The sequence below is a fragment of the Malurus melanocephalus genome, unplaced genomic scaffold (genome assembly GCF_030028575.1).
Source record: "Malurus melanocephalus ecotype Western Australia unplaced genomic scaffold, MMel_1.1 scaffold_278, whole genome shotgun sequence".
NCBI classification, from domain to species: Eukaryota; Metazoa; Chordata; class Aves; order Passeriformes; family Maluridae; genus Malurus; species Malurus melanocephalus.
The window spans coordinates 589,503-603,744 of record NW_026623510.1 but is presented as its reverse complement, the minus strand read 5'-3'; the positions used below and the strand labels follow the sequence as shown (position 1 = coordinate 603,744).

The 14,242-nt window shown below is 53.9% G+C and overlaps 1 protein-coding gene across 5 annotated transcripts in view; it reads right to left on the bottom strand.

Annotated features, from left to right (window-relative positions):
* Positions 1-10,955, bottom strand: part of KIFC3 (kinesin family member C3) — a 22,650-nt gene extending 11,695 nt beyond the window's left edge. For 3 of the 5 annotated variants that reach the window (XM_057376385.1, XM_057376384.1, XM_057376386.1), the window contains exons 1-4: positions 10,722-10,955; positions 3,157-3,271; positions 1,356-1,501; positions 46-187 (exon numbers count right to left, since the gene is read on the bottom strand). In XM_057376385.1, coding sequence (XP_057232368.1) covers positions 46-187; positions 1,356-1,501; positions 3,157-3,271; positions 10,722-10,940 — 622 coding nt within the window. In that variant the 5' untranslated portion in view covers positions 10,941-10,955. Of the gene's footprint in view, positions 1-45; positions 188-1,355; positions 1,502-2,772; positions 3,028-3,156; positions 3,272-3,726; positions 4,057-10,721 lie in introns of those variants that run through there. The other 2 variants (XM_057376389.1, XM_057376390.1) reach the window with 2 other exon arrangements.
* Between the last annotated feature and the right edge of the window lie 3,287 nt (positions 10,956-14,242).

Genomic DNA, 14,242 nt, shown 5'->3' with positions numbered 1-14,242 from the left:
CCCTCCTCCTGAGTGCCCAACACTGCCTCCCTGCTCTCCCCTCACCTGTTTTCTCCAGGTTCATGGTGGAGGCTGCCTGTCCCTCTGCAGCAGGCTCACGGGGGGAGGCTGGTGGCTCCTCCGTGGCCGGTGTTGGGGCCCGGTGCCGGGGCTGCTCCCGCCGCTTGCACGTCGTGTCCCGCAGAGCCTGAGYCCGAGAGGAGAAATAGGTCGGGGAGCTGAGACACAGTGACCGCCCACACCACRCTGGACACGGTGCCAGCAGCTGGCACTGCGCTGGACTGGCCAGGAGGAGCCAGCAGGGAGGGAGGTGCAGAAGGCAGAACAGAAGAGCTCAGGGAAACCCTCCCTCCCAGGGAGTTCTGCCTCGGGAAGCTGCCACAATGAACTTATCGTGTTCTTAGTTCTCCCTATAAACAACTTCCCTCAGCTTGACCATGCAGTTGTACTGAATATTCCCTATTTTTCTCCTTATGGCCTTAAAAAGAAAGAGATCCTGACTTGCAGGCATGGCTCATGCCCTGTGGGACAAAGCCCAGCTCCAAAAACATCAGGAGAAATCTGGAAGGAGCTTTCATAAGGCTGYTATAAAAGGTGATGATCAGCCAAGCTCACCCTGCTCAGGAATGCTTTTTCTCTCTTGATACTCAGAGCCTGTGGCATTGCCCCACGGGCCCGTGATGATGAGGAAACCCCTCTCACCCCAGCAGAGGGGCAAATTCTCAGTACATGCCAGTAATTTGAGGGTAATTTGGAAGGAGGTGGCGGCAGCATCCTCCCGGAGAAGCCGCGTGTCTGCAGTGCYTCTACATCTGAGGCTCCAGGAGGCTTTTGCCGAAGGGAATTCATCGAGGCTGGTGTGTGATAAGGTGGTGTTTTCCTTCTTTTCAAAGAAGGGGAATTTGAATGATTTGCCTGAAGCCTGGAATGAACTAGTGGCAGCTACATCAGTATGTGGTGTCCTGACACTGTCCCTGGCCATGGCACCCTTCCTCCTCCTCCTCCTCCATCCCAMTGGCAAACACCACCTCACGGCACTGCATTTCCTGATCACACCTCTGCCTTCAGCTCTCCTACCAACATGACCCAGAAGTGACCCAGAAAATGCTATTCTGTTAGGAATGCTGTTCTCCATTCCTGATGCCTCCTAGCTCTCCAGAGATGCTTTTCCTCCCCAGCCAGGCAGCAGCTCTCGAGGCACACGCTGCTGGGGTCCAGGCAGAAGCTGGTTGTGGTGAGGGAGGGAACCAGCTGGCTCTCACCAGCTGGAGGGCCCAGATGGGTGCAGGGCACCCTCTCCACCACCCCAAAACTGCCCTCCCCACCCAAGCCACGGCTGGCTCGACGCTCCTCACCTGCAGAGCCCGGCAGAGCCCTCGGGGGTTTGCGGTGTCCGGCCAGCTCACGCTGAGGATTTTATGGTGAAGCAGAGCTGGCAGCAGAGGAACCCGGGGAGAGGTGCCCGCCCCGCTCCCAGCGCCGAGCCTGTCCTGCCCACGGCCTGAGATGGAGCAAAGAGCATCACTGGATCCACCTGGGAGCCCAGGACGGACACAGCCTTTGGCTGGCTCAGCAAATCCACCTCCTCCTCCTCCCTGCTGCTGCCACCACACCGGTGTGGCAGAGACAGTGCATGACTTTTATTAAAAATGTTAATTATGCTAATTAGAAAAATTAGCCCTCYGGGGGGCGGAGACTGGTTGCCAGTGACTAGTAATGAGAATTCAGGGTGTAGCATCCGTCTGGCCTCTGCAGGACCAGATTTGTCCCCCCACCAGGGATATCCCAGCTCTACCCCTTGCCAAGCTGCTCCGCTTCCTGCGATCCTATCTCGGAAAAGCTGCCAAAGCCAGCTTGCAYCACCGAAACCAGACGGACGGACCCTGGCAGCGTCACCTCCCGCCACTGCCCCCAAATACTTCCTTCATTTGTCAAGTGGCCAAACCCGAAAGTAGCCAGGACAGCATTTCCCTGCCCTGCTGAGTTGCACAGAAGGAAAAAAGCAACTCAAGGAGCCTTCTCCCAGGGCTGTGTCTTCCTCTGTTACAGGAAAAGAAGCTGGCAAAGGCCACATCCCACTGCTCAGGGAACCCGTGCCCTCCCCACCTGTCTGCCACAAGCGCTGCCACCATTGCAGGTGGCCAAATCTCTTCTCCAGCTGGCAGGGAAAAATAATCAATCACTCACAAATCAGACCTCAGAAATGCAGCTATTTTCCTAAAACCATCCRGAGGAAGTTGGGCCCGAGGTGGAAGCAATGTCTGGAGGGAGATGAGCCCCGATGAAGTTAGTCCACCACTCTGGACTTCTTCCCAGCCTCTAATTATCCATAACATTTTGTGCATGCCGTGAAAAACTGAGCATTTCCAAAGTGCTGGTGAACGCCCGGATAACAGGAGATGAGTTTCCCATCCCAGCACAGACGGTGGCAGCCGTTGGGCAGAGGAAACGCTGAAAACTCYACTTTTAGAGGCTTTGATACCTCCAAAACCAGCATTTGGCTGCACTGGCCTGAGCACCAGAGGAGAAGCTGTGCCCAGGGAAGTGTCTGCCAGCACAGAAGGATGGCAAATCATGAAGCCAAGAGCAAAAAAAGTCCAAATGGGGGCGGGGGGGGTTCAGCTTTTCCCTTTCCCAAATCCATCTAGCACCATTGGTGAGGGAGGTGGGAAGGGCTGTTTCAAAACAAGCGCTGCAGGTTGGGGCAAGCAGCCAYCCGCCTGCCTGTAAAGCAGCTCAGCCTCCGCGAAGGAAAACTCCGACTAAACTCACCCATGGGGTCCATGCACCCGGGAGGGATAAGGAGCCCTTCCAAGGAGCCAAGGCTGGGAAGAGGCAAAGACCCTGCGTTCGCCCTGCCAGGCAGATCGCTCTGTGTTTCTTTCTTACATGTTAAATTTTAACCTCTCTCCCTAAGTTTCCCGCTTGGAAGAGCCAGGAGGGAGATGGAGGCAACCCTCTCTTCTCACCAGCTGGCTGCACAGAGCTTTGTGCCTGCTTCTGAGTCCCCGTTTCTCAAATCTTGACCTTCATCCGKAAAGAAATGTGAAAAATGCAGGCTGGCCTGTTCCCAGCCTCTCCTTCCCCAGTGAGCAGGGCGTGAGCGCGGCAGGCAGAGCCCCAARGGGCAAGGACAAGCCGCCGCACTGCACTCACCGTCCGGGGCAAGGTCCTTGGTCTTCCAGGCGGCTCCGGCGGAGGGCCCGGATCCCAGATCCCAGGCGGTGCGGGATGTGATCATGGCACGGGGGTCCSGGGTACAGCAGCACCTCTGCGGAGAAGCGCAAGGACGGACATCTCAGCCGGTCTCAGTGTCCAGCTGTAAATCCCAGCGGGACGTTCCGGGGCAAAMCGCGACGGTAACACCGGCTCCGACTCCCGAAACCCGCAGGAAGTTGCATCAATCCCGTTTTTTGCTCCCGAAAAGGCGACAGCCCCGGGCTCCCTCCGTGCTCCCGGCGGATGTGACATAAACGGTGTCTGTAATTAATTTACTCATTCCTGAAGCCTCTCCAGGCCCCTCCTAACCTCGGGCTGGGGCTGACTTAGGGAGTTGGGAACTCCGGGAGCACGGGCAGCCCTGCACCCGGGCGGCACCGCGCCCACCGCATCTCAGCGCACACAAAGCACCGCACTGCACCGCACACACCGCACACACCGCTCCGCTCGGATCCGCTCCGCTCGGCACCGCCCGCTCCTCTCCGCTCCGCTCCGCACACACCGCACCTCACCGGGGGCTCTTCGCCGGGGCAGAGGATGCGGAGCCGCTCGCCCGCCCACCGTGGGGTCCCTTGTTCTCCCGACCGGCGGCTCCGGGCGGGCGGGACCCGCGGCGGGGCGGTGCCGGTGCCGGTGCCGGTGGCGGTGCCGGTCCCAGCGAGCAGCAGGCACAGCCCCGCTCCGCGCAGCCCCGGTTCTGGTCCCGGTACCGGCGGCACCGCCCTCCGCAGGCTAACGGGGAGCCGCGCTCTCGCCGCGCCCCGGGCGCTCCGTGCCAGCAGCGCTGCCGGTYCTCAGACAAAGGGAGCCCCGGTCCTGCCCGCTCCAGCCCGGYTCCCCCGCGCCGGCGGTGCCGGTGCCGCCCCGCGGGGCCACTCACCGGGCACGGGGCAGCGGCAGCAGCGGGGCACCGGCACCAGCCCGGCCCGTCCCCGCCCTCCCGGGCACTTCGCTAACGGAAGCGCCGAGCTCCGCCCCGCTCTCGTTGCCACGGAAACCCGTGAAACCCCCGACGGGCGGCGGAGGCGGGGCTCCCCGTCCCGCACCGGGCAGCGGCGGCTCCGGCCCGGCTGCGGAGAGATCCCGGGGTGTCCCCGGGGCACCCGCAGCCCCTGTCGCCAGAGCTCTGGGAGCACAGGAGAGCTGCGGTGTTCCCCGTGCCCTTTCCGGGGCGGTTCGGCTCCCTCGTGTTCTCCTGACCCGCCTTTGGCATAGCCCTGGCAGCTCCCGGTGTGTCCCGGTACTCCCCGTGTGTCCCTGCCGCTCCCACCCCAACCCCGGTGCTCTTCAGGGGTCCCAATGTAACTGCATGACCATGGSGACATGTGTGCTGGTGACCTACACAGCAAGGATCAGAGGTGACAAACTATGCCTTCCTCACACTCTGCCGCATCCCCGGTGCTCCCAAACACTGGTGCATCCACTGGCAGCAATGCCAAATGGCACCCCAGGCTCACAGGGSTCAGGGACACAGATTCCAGATGGAAAACAACTTGTTTCTAACCCAGAGGCATGGAGAAAACAGCTTGACATGCCAAGACCTCTACAAAGGCTCTGGTGTCARAAAGGCAACAGAAAGTCCTGCTTTAAATAGAATTTATACGCATTTTTAGGGTGTGATTTGTATCTGCCTCCCTGTATTGCACACACAGCCCTCRTGGTAATGGCTGGTTTGGGTGACACAAGGCACTCATGACTTGTTCGTGGTAATGAACTGGCTGTACTGGATATTTCTCATAACAAAGCTGAACTTGGCATCTGCGGTGGTGGCAGCGGGTGCCCTGTGCTGATGGCTCACATCCGCACGCCTCATAGCAGGCTGACCTGTGGGCATGTGTGCCACGGGGTTTGGGGATGCAGGAGTGGCTGTCCCTTGGGAAAGGAGGGTTTGATGCTGTCCCTGTGCTGTGCTTCCCTCAGACCATGAGTCCTCCCGCTCCCATCTCGCCACCCTCAGTCACAGCCTTTTGCTCACTCCTGGCTGGGTTTGGAGCAGGATTCRGCCTTGTGCTTTCATCCGTGCATGTCCCTCTTGGACATCCTCGGAGACCTCCCATGGACACTGCCCCATCCCCTGTCACAAGCCAGCCCCACGGATGAGGGGCCATAGGGAGTGACTGGTGTGGAGGGGACAAGCTGCTCTGGCCACTCACCCCAGAGAAAGGGGGCTGTGAAGGGTCACCTCCAATGTCCCCATGCCCCTGACAAGCCAGTGCTATCCTGGCCTGGCAGCTGCCTCCAGCTCTGCAGTGCATCTGCCATTCTCCTGCAGCCAGTGAAACCCTCCCAGCCTCCCCTTCCCTTCATCGGGGCTTTATCGGCGTTCCCAGCATGGATCCTGGCACGGATGGATATAGGCGTGTGTGCCTATGGACACACATCCATTTGTGCATACATTTACCCYGAGAGGCCCCAAGCAGTGCTCATGTGCCTCAGTACCCCATTATCTTTGCAGCTCCTGTGGCTGCTTTGGGAATAATATTGACACACGTAAGGTTACTTTCTCCTTTCTGATAGCAACTGTAAAGCCATATCATCGCTGACTTCATTTATGAACTGCAAAGGGTAAAATAAATGTTTATGTAAATTGCTTTAACTGGTAAGTAATTTCCTGGCTTTTGAATGCTTCAGGTTTTTAATGGTGTTGCAATTATGCAAAGCACATAAGTTGTATCAATTACATCAAGTAAGTCTACATTAAGCAAGCACATGCGTGAATTCCCCAGTTTAGAAGAATAACTCAATGAATAAGCATGGAGCAAAATCTGAGATGAAGGAAGGGTTCTGTGCCAACAGCTCTATTCAAATAGTCACCTGTGAGCAGCACAAAACCCACTCCTCCCAGCTGCTGGGCTGTTTTTGGCAAGGACAGCGTGGCTCTYTGGCAGCCCCAGCAGAGCAGGAACAGGCTGAAGTGGGGTTGCTCTGGGCATATGCTGCTGGCCAGGTACCAGCTGCCTTTCCCTGCACTGCGATGCTGTTTTTGGCTCAGTGGGATCCCAGGGGGTGCCCACTGGCCGCTGGACAGTCTGGGGATGCTGCAGGCAGTGGGGACACATGGGAGCCTGTGCAGATACTGGGCACCCTGCTCGTACCCCCCTCTCTGCTGGGATTCACCTAAACTGGCTGGGATAATCTCAGCCTGGTCCCCCAGCGATGCTCCCATCCTCCTTTCCTTGGCTGTCACGTCTCCGTGACCTGAGCGAGCACCGGCTGACGACATCGCCGGAGGTATTTTTAGAAATGCCGCTTTGCAGGCAGCAGAGGAGCGGCAGCGAGGAGCGGGGCTCGCCGCCAGCAGCACCTCCTGCCAGCGCCCAGCAGGTAGCGGGACGGCTCGATATATCGATGACCATCAGTGCTAAAACATCTGCCCTGCGTGGACAGCACCAGCCCGCGGCGGGGCACACTGCCAGGGGACGGTGACCCTGGCACGGGTTTAGCTCTGCTTTTAGTGCTCTAGCAGAGAAGCATCGCTGCTGTGGCGCTGTGAAGTCAGGCAGGTTAATTCGCCTTTTACTTGGGTGAGGGGAAGCTCCAGCGATCGAAACACATCACCGAGAGAGGCCCTTTGTATTGGGTGTTTGTTCTGCCCTGAGCAAATATTTAACCTACATCTGTAAGACAGCTAAAAAATCCCCCAAATGCCAGGAAAAATGTAACTCCTCCCTCTCTCCCTTCGAGCAACCTGATAACCCGGTCTAGGAATGCGGGCRGGAGCACACCTGATACCTGAAACCTATTGTCTGTTGGGATGATCCCTGTAGAAAATTCCCACCAGAAGCGTCAGACAGCGTGAGAACGTGTCCCCAGAGCACAATTAATTATAAACCAGCTCATTATTCTAATTTTGCTCCTCCTTGAAGAGGTGGGCGGATTTCTCGGCTTTGCTGAGGCACGGTTTGCTGAGCCGACATGAAATGCTTCGCAAAGCAGGAACGAGCCCCCTGCATTCCTGCATTCCTGCATTCCTACATTGCCATTTCACACAGTGACAGGAGCTTTAATTAAGTCATAGCAAGCTCCTGAAGAAATTTAATACTCATTTTAAAGTTCCCTAGTTGCATTAATTCAGCCCTGAGGCTCTGATCCTTGAGATAGGGTTGTGTGGAACTGGGTGGAGAGCAGGAGCTGGCCAGAGGTGTTTCAAGGATTGCTGCCAAAATCCAACACACTGGGATGCTGCATTGGCTGCTGCTGGTGGCTTTGCATCTCAGCACCTTGGCCAAGCCCCTCGAGCCAGTTAGGCTGGGTTTGGGCAGCCCAGRGCAGCCCAGGGCCAGTCCAGAGCTRAGGATCCATCCCAGCTMTGGCTGGGAGCTGCWGCATGCYYGGCTCAGCTCTGCCTGCATCCCCCAYGCAAATCTCCTSTAAATCAAGCAAATGGCAAAAGCAACACYTTTCTCAACCTGCTGCATTCAGGCAGACAAAAATTCTGCTGTGCAGGCAGCCAGGGCAGTGCTGTGGGAGATGTAGCAGCCACAGGATGAGCAACTCTTCCGCCTGTCCGAATTTCTTATCTCGGACTTCAGTGCACACCATCTAACCAAGCCTCAGCCTCCTTCTCCCTTTTACCTACCTTTTATCTTTGTCATATTTTTCAGCTGGCTTCACGTACAACTTGGGTTTGGCTTTGATGCCTGTCCCTCCCCTAAGCAAGACCRTGCTGGGCTCATCTTGTGCCTCTCGGGCTGCTGGGGAGTGGGGAGCTGCTCCGTGGGAGGGCTGCAGCTCACCTCCTAAGTCATTAATGTTTCATGGCATTAATCAACACAGGCTCCTGCTTATAAAGCACTTCTTAGAAACAAGGCTAAGAATAAGCACGAGGTGTCCTGGCTGAGGCTAAACCCTCCCTGCTGGCTGGGGGATGCCGGTGCTGGTTGGAGCAGACCTGGAGAAGGAGGCAGCTTGACACCAAGTCAATTCYATCCAGGCCATTTCATCCAGCAAATAAAAATTCTGGAAGGATGTACTGAAAGGATGTACTGGAAGGATGGCTGCATCCCAGGAGGAGATTCGGGACCTTCTGGTCTGGAGGGAGCCCACCAGCACTCACCAGCAGTGCTCACAAGGCATCCTTGGGACCCTCTGCTTGAGCCCTTGGGTGCTTTCTGCAATTCCTTTTAACTAAAGAAATGTCTGAAGATAGAAGCTGCAGGTGGGCAGTCGGGATCTTTACAGAATTTTACCACTTCTGGTGCTCATTTTCTCCTTGAAGCCAAGCCCACACGGTGCCACTGAGCCCGCTGCCCTGGGTGGGTGACACTGGTGACGGTGTGTGTGAAGACAGGCTTTCCTCTGCACAGGCAGAAAGGAGGGGAGCCATCTCTTTAAGAAATAGATTCCATTCTCAGCAAGCCCATTTATTTTTAGTGCCCTCCAAAATGTGCTTGACTTGGAGAAGAAACACAGCAAAAGCAGTAATTTTGAATAATTCAGGGAATAGTTTCGGGGCTGCAGTTAGTGGCTGTGCTATGCTGGGGCAGGGGCTGGAGGAATGCAGGGCTCACTAAAAACAACCAGCTGATTTAGGCATGGACAGAGGTAAATCAGGAGAGCCTCTGCAGGGAAGAGGGAAATATCCCTGTGGTCATAAAGCAAATGCACCCATGGAAGGAGAATATTGTGGCGGGCTCCAGGCTCGGCTGCATCCCGGCRGCATCGCGAGAGCTGCAGCCAACAAAGGGATGAATATGCAAACGAGGAGGGATATTCACCGATGGAATTAAACAGCTTTCCYGCTAACCGGCTTGGACTGCTCGATATCCAGCTGTCTGTGAAATCCCTCGGAGAGTCCATCCTGGCACGGGTACAGCACGCTGGCCCCTCAGGTCCTCGGCTGGCTCTGTGTCACCTCTGTGTGCCCAAGGAGGGCTCAGCAAGCGCAGTCCAGCTGTTCCAGCTGTTCCACTGCATCTCAGTGCTGGRTGTGAGTGATGCTGCACCAAAACTCTGCACCTTTGACAGTGGGGGGATGGAAACATCATCTCCCCGCAGATCACTGACTCCCCAATGTATAATGGATGTCCCAGTGCTCAACACTGCCCTGCCCAGAGCTCCACAGGAGCTGGGAATAAGCWGAGATCCTTCACCACAGCCTGGGCCCAGCCGTGCCCCAGTGTCCGTGTGCATCCAGCCCCATTYCCCATGGGGATGCTCCCACTGCCTCCATGCACTGCTGGCTGATYGCTTCCCCACTTTTATCTCCACTGAGCTGGTGCATTCCAGCCCACCCCACACTATCACAGCTTCCCACTCACCAAGGAAAAAGGCTGAGGTCTTTCTAGTTTAACTTACTGGAGCATATTTCATGGTGATTTAATTATTACAGACCTAACTGGGACCAAATTATCTTTTTGGTTTTTGTTTTTTTGTTTTTTTTTTTACTTCTAAGGTGCAATTGAGATGGTGAAGAAAACAGTCCTAAGTTAAGAGGAAGAGTCACCGAAGAGATCCAAGAATCTACCTGCCAAAATTTTACAGGAAAAACTGTGTTTTCCGGTTAACACAAAAATAGATTAAAACTACCACAGAAACTCATCCTGTTTCCAAACAAAAGCAACAYTTCTTGTTCCTGTGTGGGTGCTTCAAAGATTCTGTCACAGCAGACTATGGAATTAYGAACTGCAAACACAGTGCCAGGATCTGTCCTCAAAGCAGCCTTTACTTTACACCCAGCGAGGGTCTTCTGCTTCCTGGCTGAGCCAGGGGAAGTTGGGGAGACAAGCAAAGGAAACATCAAATTCCATCCTCCTGCTGAGATTTCGGGGAAAAGGAGCAGCACGGTGCTGCGGGAGACTATTTTAGAACAGAAAAGTTTTACATCTACGCCCAATGAATATTAAACAGCCGCACGCTTCAGCTCTGCCGCCTGCGCCCGGCGCCGCGTGAGCAGATTTAATTTCTCTTTATGGCGAGGAGCAGACCCACACCCATATTTTCATGCATGTGCCTTAGAGGTGAACGGGATGTGAAGGGTGARCCTGAGTCTCCTCTGCCAGGAGATCCCTTCAGCAATCCTTCACAACTGGAAAAACGAGGAGACATTAAGGAAAAGCTGGCAGCGCAGGCAGGGTTTGTGCAGACTGACAGGGAATAACTGCCAGCTTGCTGGGAATTTAATGTAAACCTCCCTGGGCTTCCACATCTGTTTGCAGATTCAAGAGAGGTGTCAGGTGAAACAATAAGGGTGAGATGGAGAAGGAAATGGAACACGAGGTAGGACCGAGGCATGGTTGGGGGCTCAGTATCCCAGGTGAGGTAGGACTGGAGCTCTCTGGGGTTCAGGCATCTCTACTCAGTTATCGTCACCTTCAGCCCACCAGACAAAATGTGTTGCTGAATCAATCCCCTGGGAAACAACAGCAAAATAAACACAAACATCCAGGCATGATTCATGGAAACASCTCCAATCCAAAGGCATTGTGCTGGTGTTCATCCTCAGCATTTGATTTTGGCACAGATATGCCCTGCTTGCCCCCAGCCCCCTCCACCTCTCTCACCTGTGGAGCCATCCAGGCCAGCCCTGCTCCTGGGCCCTTTTTCTGGAAGCCTCCTCCTCCTCCACAGGCGATTTTCCTGACGGCTCTGCAGAAACAGCCCTCGAGGCTGCGGCGCTCACACTGCCCACCCTGGGCAGGGCTCTGTGCAGCCTTCATCCCGCTCCTCCTGCTGCTCCAGCCCTGCCCCGACAGTCCTGCCAGCAGCCACAGCGAGTGCATGGCTAAGTGGAGCCTGGAAAGGGGAGCAGAGCTCTGGATATGTCCGTGGAACCCCTCCTCTCCCCTCTCGGACACCGAGAGGCTTTTCCACAGTGGTGCCTCAGGCTGGGCACGCCAGCACTGAAAAATCGTTGCCTTTTCGTCAAGGGCTTTGTCAGCTCTGTCCCAGCCTCAGGGGTCACCTAAGCTCCCCTTTTCCCTTACAGAGGAGCAGTAAATGCTGTTGTAAAGACGGTCCCTGACACTGGTCCCAGTTGTGGTGCAGTCAGGGTTTTGGGGCTCCCCAGGGATGCTCCACTTGCTGCCAGCCTCCCCAGCCAGAGGATGGCTGCCTGCACCCAGCGCTGCCTTCACCCCCAAATTTCTCAGCTTGTGCAAAGCTCTTGTGGCTCTGTCCCATCTCTGAGCCGAGACAGAGACTGCACCGTCCCCTTCACTCCCATCTGCCAGTGCATTAAGAAAATGAGAGCTGATTAAAGTCATCCCCTCCTGARCACCATTGGTCCCCAGGAATCGCTGACACCGATTCAGGGGCGGTGGCAGAGGGGTGGACATCCCTCTGTCCACAGACGTCCAGTGCCAGGTGGGTTTGGGGTTGCTTGGGTCTGAGCATTTCCTGTGCTCACGAGGAGTGCTGTAATTGCAGAAAATGAGTGTGTTAATTTGATTTCCTGTTTTCTGTCACCTGTTAAAAGGTTGGTTGRGGCAGTGCCTCTCCTTGCAGCCCTGCTCCTCCATTGCACGCCAGGCAAGGATGCCAAGATGGGATGGGAAGGAGCTTCTGGGTGCCCACAGCACCCCATTAACCCACAGCAAATGGAAGGGCCCTGTAGCACCAAAAACTCTCGTGTTTCTCAAGGCAGGCCAGCTGGAAAGCCCCATTTCCCTCCCATTAATCTCCACCCGCCAGCACTTTCTAGAAGGCAGCTAAGAAACATTGAAACTGGGGAGATTTGCAAAATAAACAGCGATCAAACGCAAAGCCCTGGGTTCCAGCTCTGAGGGTGTCTGCCAAGACACACAGATCGTATCAGGCTAATTTACAAAAGGAAAACCGCCCTAATTAGTGTTCAGGAAAGCACGTTAATGAGAAGAGCATTAGTGCAAAAAGCAAGAGTGCCAAGAGGTCAAGCTGTTCCTAATGCCAGAAAAACAGGAAATAGGGCATAGCTGATCTCTGCCCACCCAGGCCGCTGCACCATTTTCCCACTTTTTAAATAATATCTCAGGCTATTAGTGAGGAATTCATAAAACCCAGGGAATAACGCCCAGTGGCAGGGCAGACACCCCGTAGGCAACAAGTTCTGATGGTGGCGATGCCAGCTGTGGACAGGGCTCCTCGCAGGCGTCTTCTCCTCTTTTTGGGGACAGAGAGCAGGTTTTATGGACTGTCCCCATGTGAAGGGAAGAGCAGAAGCCCTGTCAGTGCCACAGCCCCTCTGGCTCTGACGGCGGCCAGTAACCATGGCAGCGGAGGGAATTGCACGTGATATCGGCATTTCTGCGGCACAAAAGAGCCTCTTATCTGCAATGAGTAACTGGTCTGGCTGGTCTTCATTCCTCCGGTTATTGCTAAGGCTGAGCATCATGGGGCAGCTCATGTGATGCTCGCCCTGGGACACATCCAGATCATCCTCGGGGACACTCACGGGAGGCTCCAGGATGCCCTGGATGCTCACTCAGCCCCACAGCAGCAGAGGCAGAGGCAGAGCCAGCCCTCCCCAGCACTTCTGGCAGATAAAGATGGGAAAGGGAAGGCTGTTCTGGCGAGCTCAAGTGTGCAAAATGAGCAATTGGGCCATGTGAAGCAATTTGGGCCGTGCTGGCTGTCCCCAGGATGTCACAGCCTGGAGATGTCAGGGGTGTTCCCTGGCATCCCCACTACCTGATTCATCTCACTTCTCCAGTTGTTTGCATTTCTTCTCAAATTCCTCCCAGTTTATCCAAGAAAACAGTTTTGAGACTTTAACTGTTCGACTTCCAGCTCTTCTCATGCATTAAGTGCCTTTAAAAGCAGGGAAAAACTGCACAGAGAATGTAGGTTTCTAGGCTTCACTTCTTCAGATGACTCAAATCCAGCTCAGTGGTATTGCACAGATGCCTCTTTGACATTTATCCTAAGGAATGAACCAAAGTGGGCAAGTTTCATCCYAAAATAAGAATGGGTGAATAAATGAGGAAAGAATGAGAAAGGAAAAGGTCACTGAGCCTGAGTCCAGCCTAAGTTGGTGCTAATAAATGCTGTCATGGGTATCTGTAGGTTTGTGAACCTCTGTGTGGCCCCTTCCCAAATGTGGTCTGGCATTTTTTTCAGGCTGTTAACTCCAGTGGGACCATTTACAAGGAGCTGTGTGCTCAGAGCAGAGAAATCCAGACTTGTATTAGCTCAATTTTAGGGGAAGGTAAAAGGGATTCAGAGAGATTTATATGCAGGCATTACTCAAAGCAGAGCTACACAAAGGAAAGAATACATATAGGCAGAAAAAGTGGGTTACAGACTGTTCCCAGAGCTAGGAGTGCGTCCTGCTGGTAAGGTCTGCAGGTTTCAAGGTTAAAGTGCTTAATTTTATTTCAAGCTTTCTAATTAACCACCATTTAACTGGGCTTTCCATTTATCCTGCAATTTCTTTCTGGACCTCAGTCTAATCCTCAAACCTGCTTATTTGCTTTTACTTTCGTTACAACCTTATCAGTGATTAACCTGCAACTGCACTTAATCTTTTTAAAAGATTTCTCTGGCTATAAATACAGAGAAGCTCCCTGCCCTGTTTCTACCCAGAAGAAAACAACTTCCTCCCCTGTCAGATGTCTGTGGTGGGTCACACTATTCCTTCTGACAGCTGATTTTTCTAATGGGAGATATTTGTCTTCTCTAACTTCACACAGAACGTTGAATCAATAGCAGGTCTTTCAAAGACACAGGCCACAAGGAATATGAGTTCACCTCCAGTATAAAATAAAAAGTAGATATAGATAAATACAAATATAAATATAACTAAACTATAAATATAACTATAACTAAACTATAACTATAATGAAATATATATATAACTATAAMTATAACTATAAMTATATATATATATATATATATATATATATATATATATAAAAATAGCATATATAGCGCCTCCAGTAAAGATGCTGCTTGTGACAGTGAGGCAAAACCTGCCACATTCCTAYAGCTCCMACAACAAGCTCTGTTTCTTCCTCCAGCAGTTCTCTATTCCACTTATTTCACAAAAAAAAGCAGCAACAGCTAAAATCTCACTGCAAGAAGACCTGGTTTCTATGGCAATGAGCAG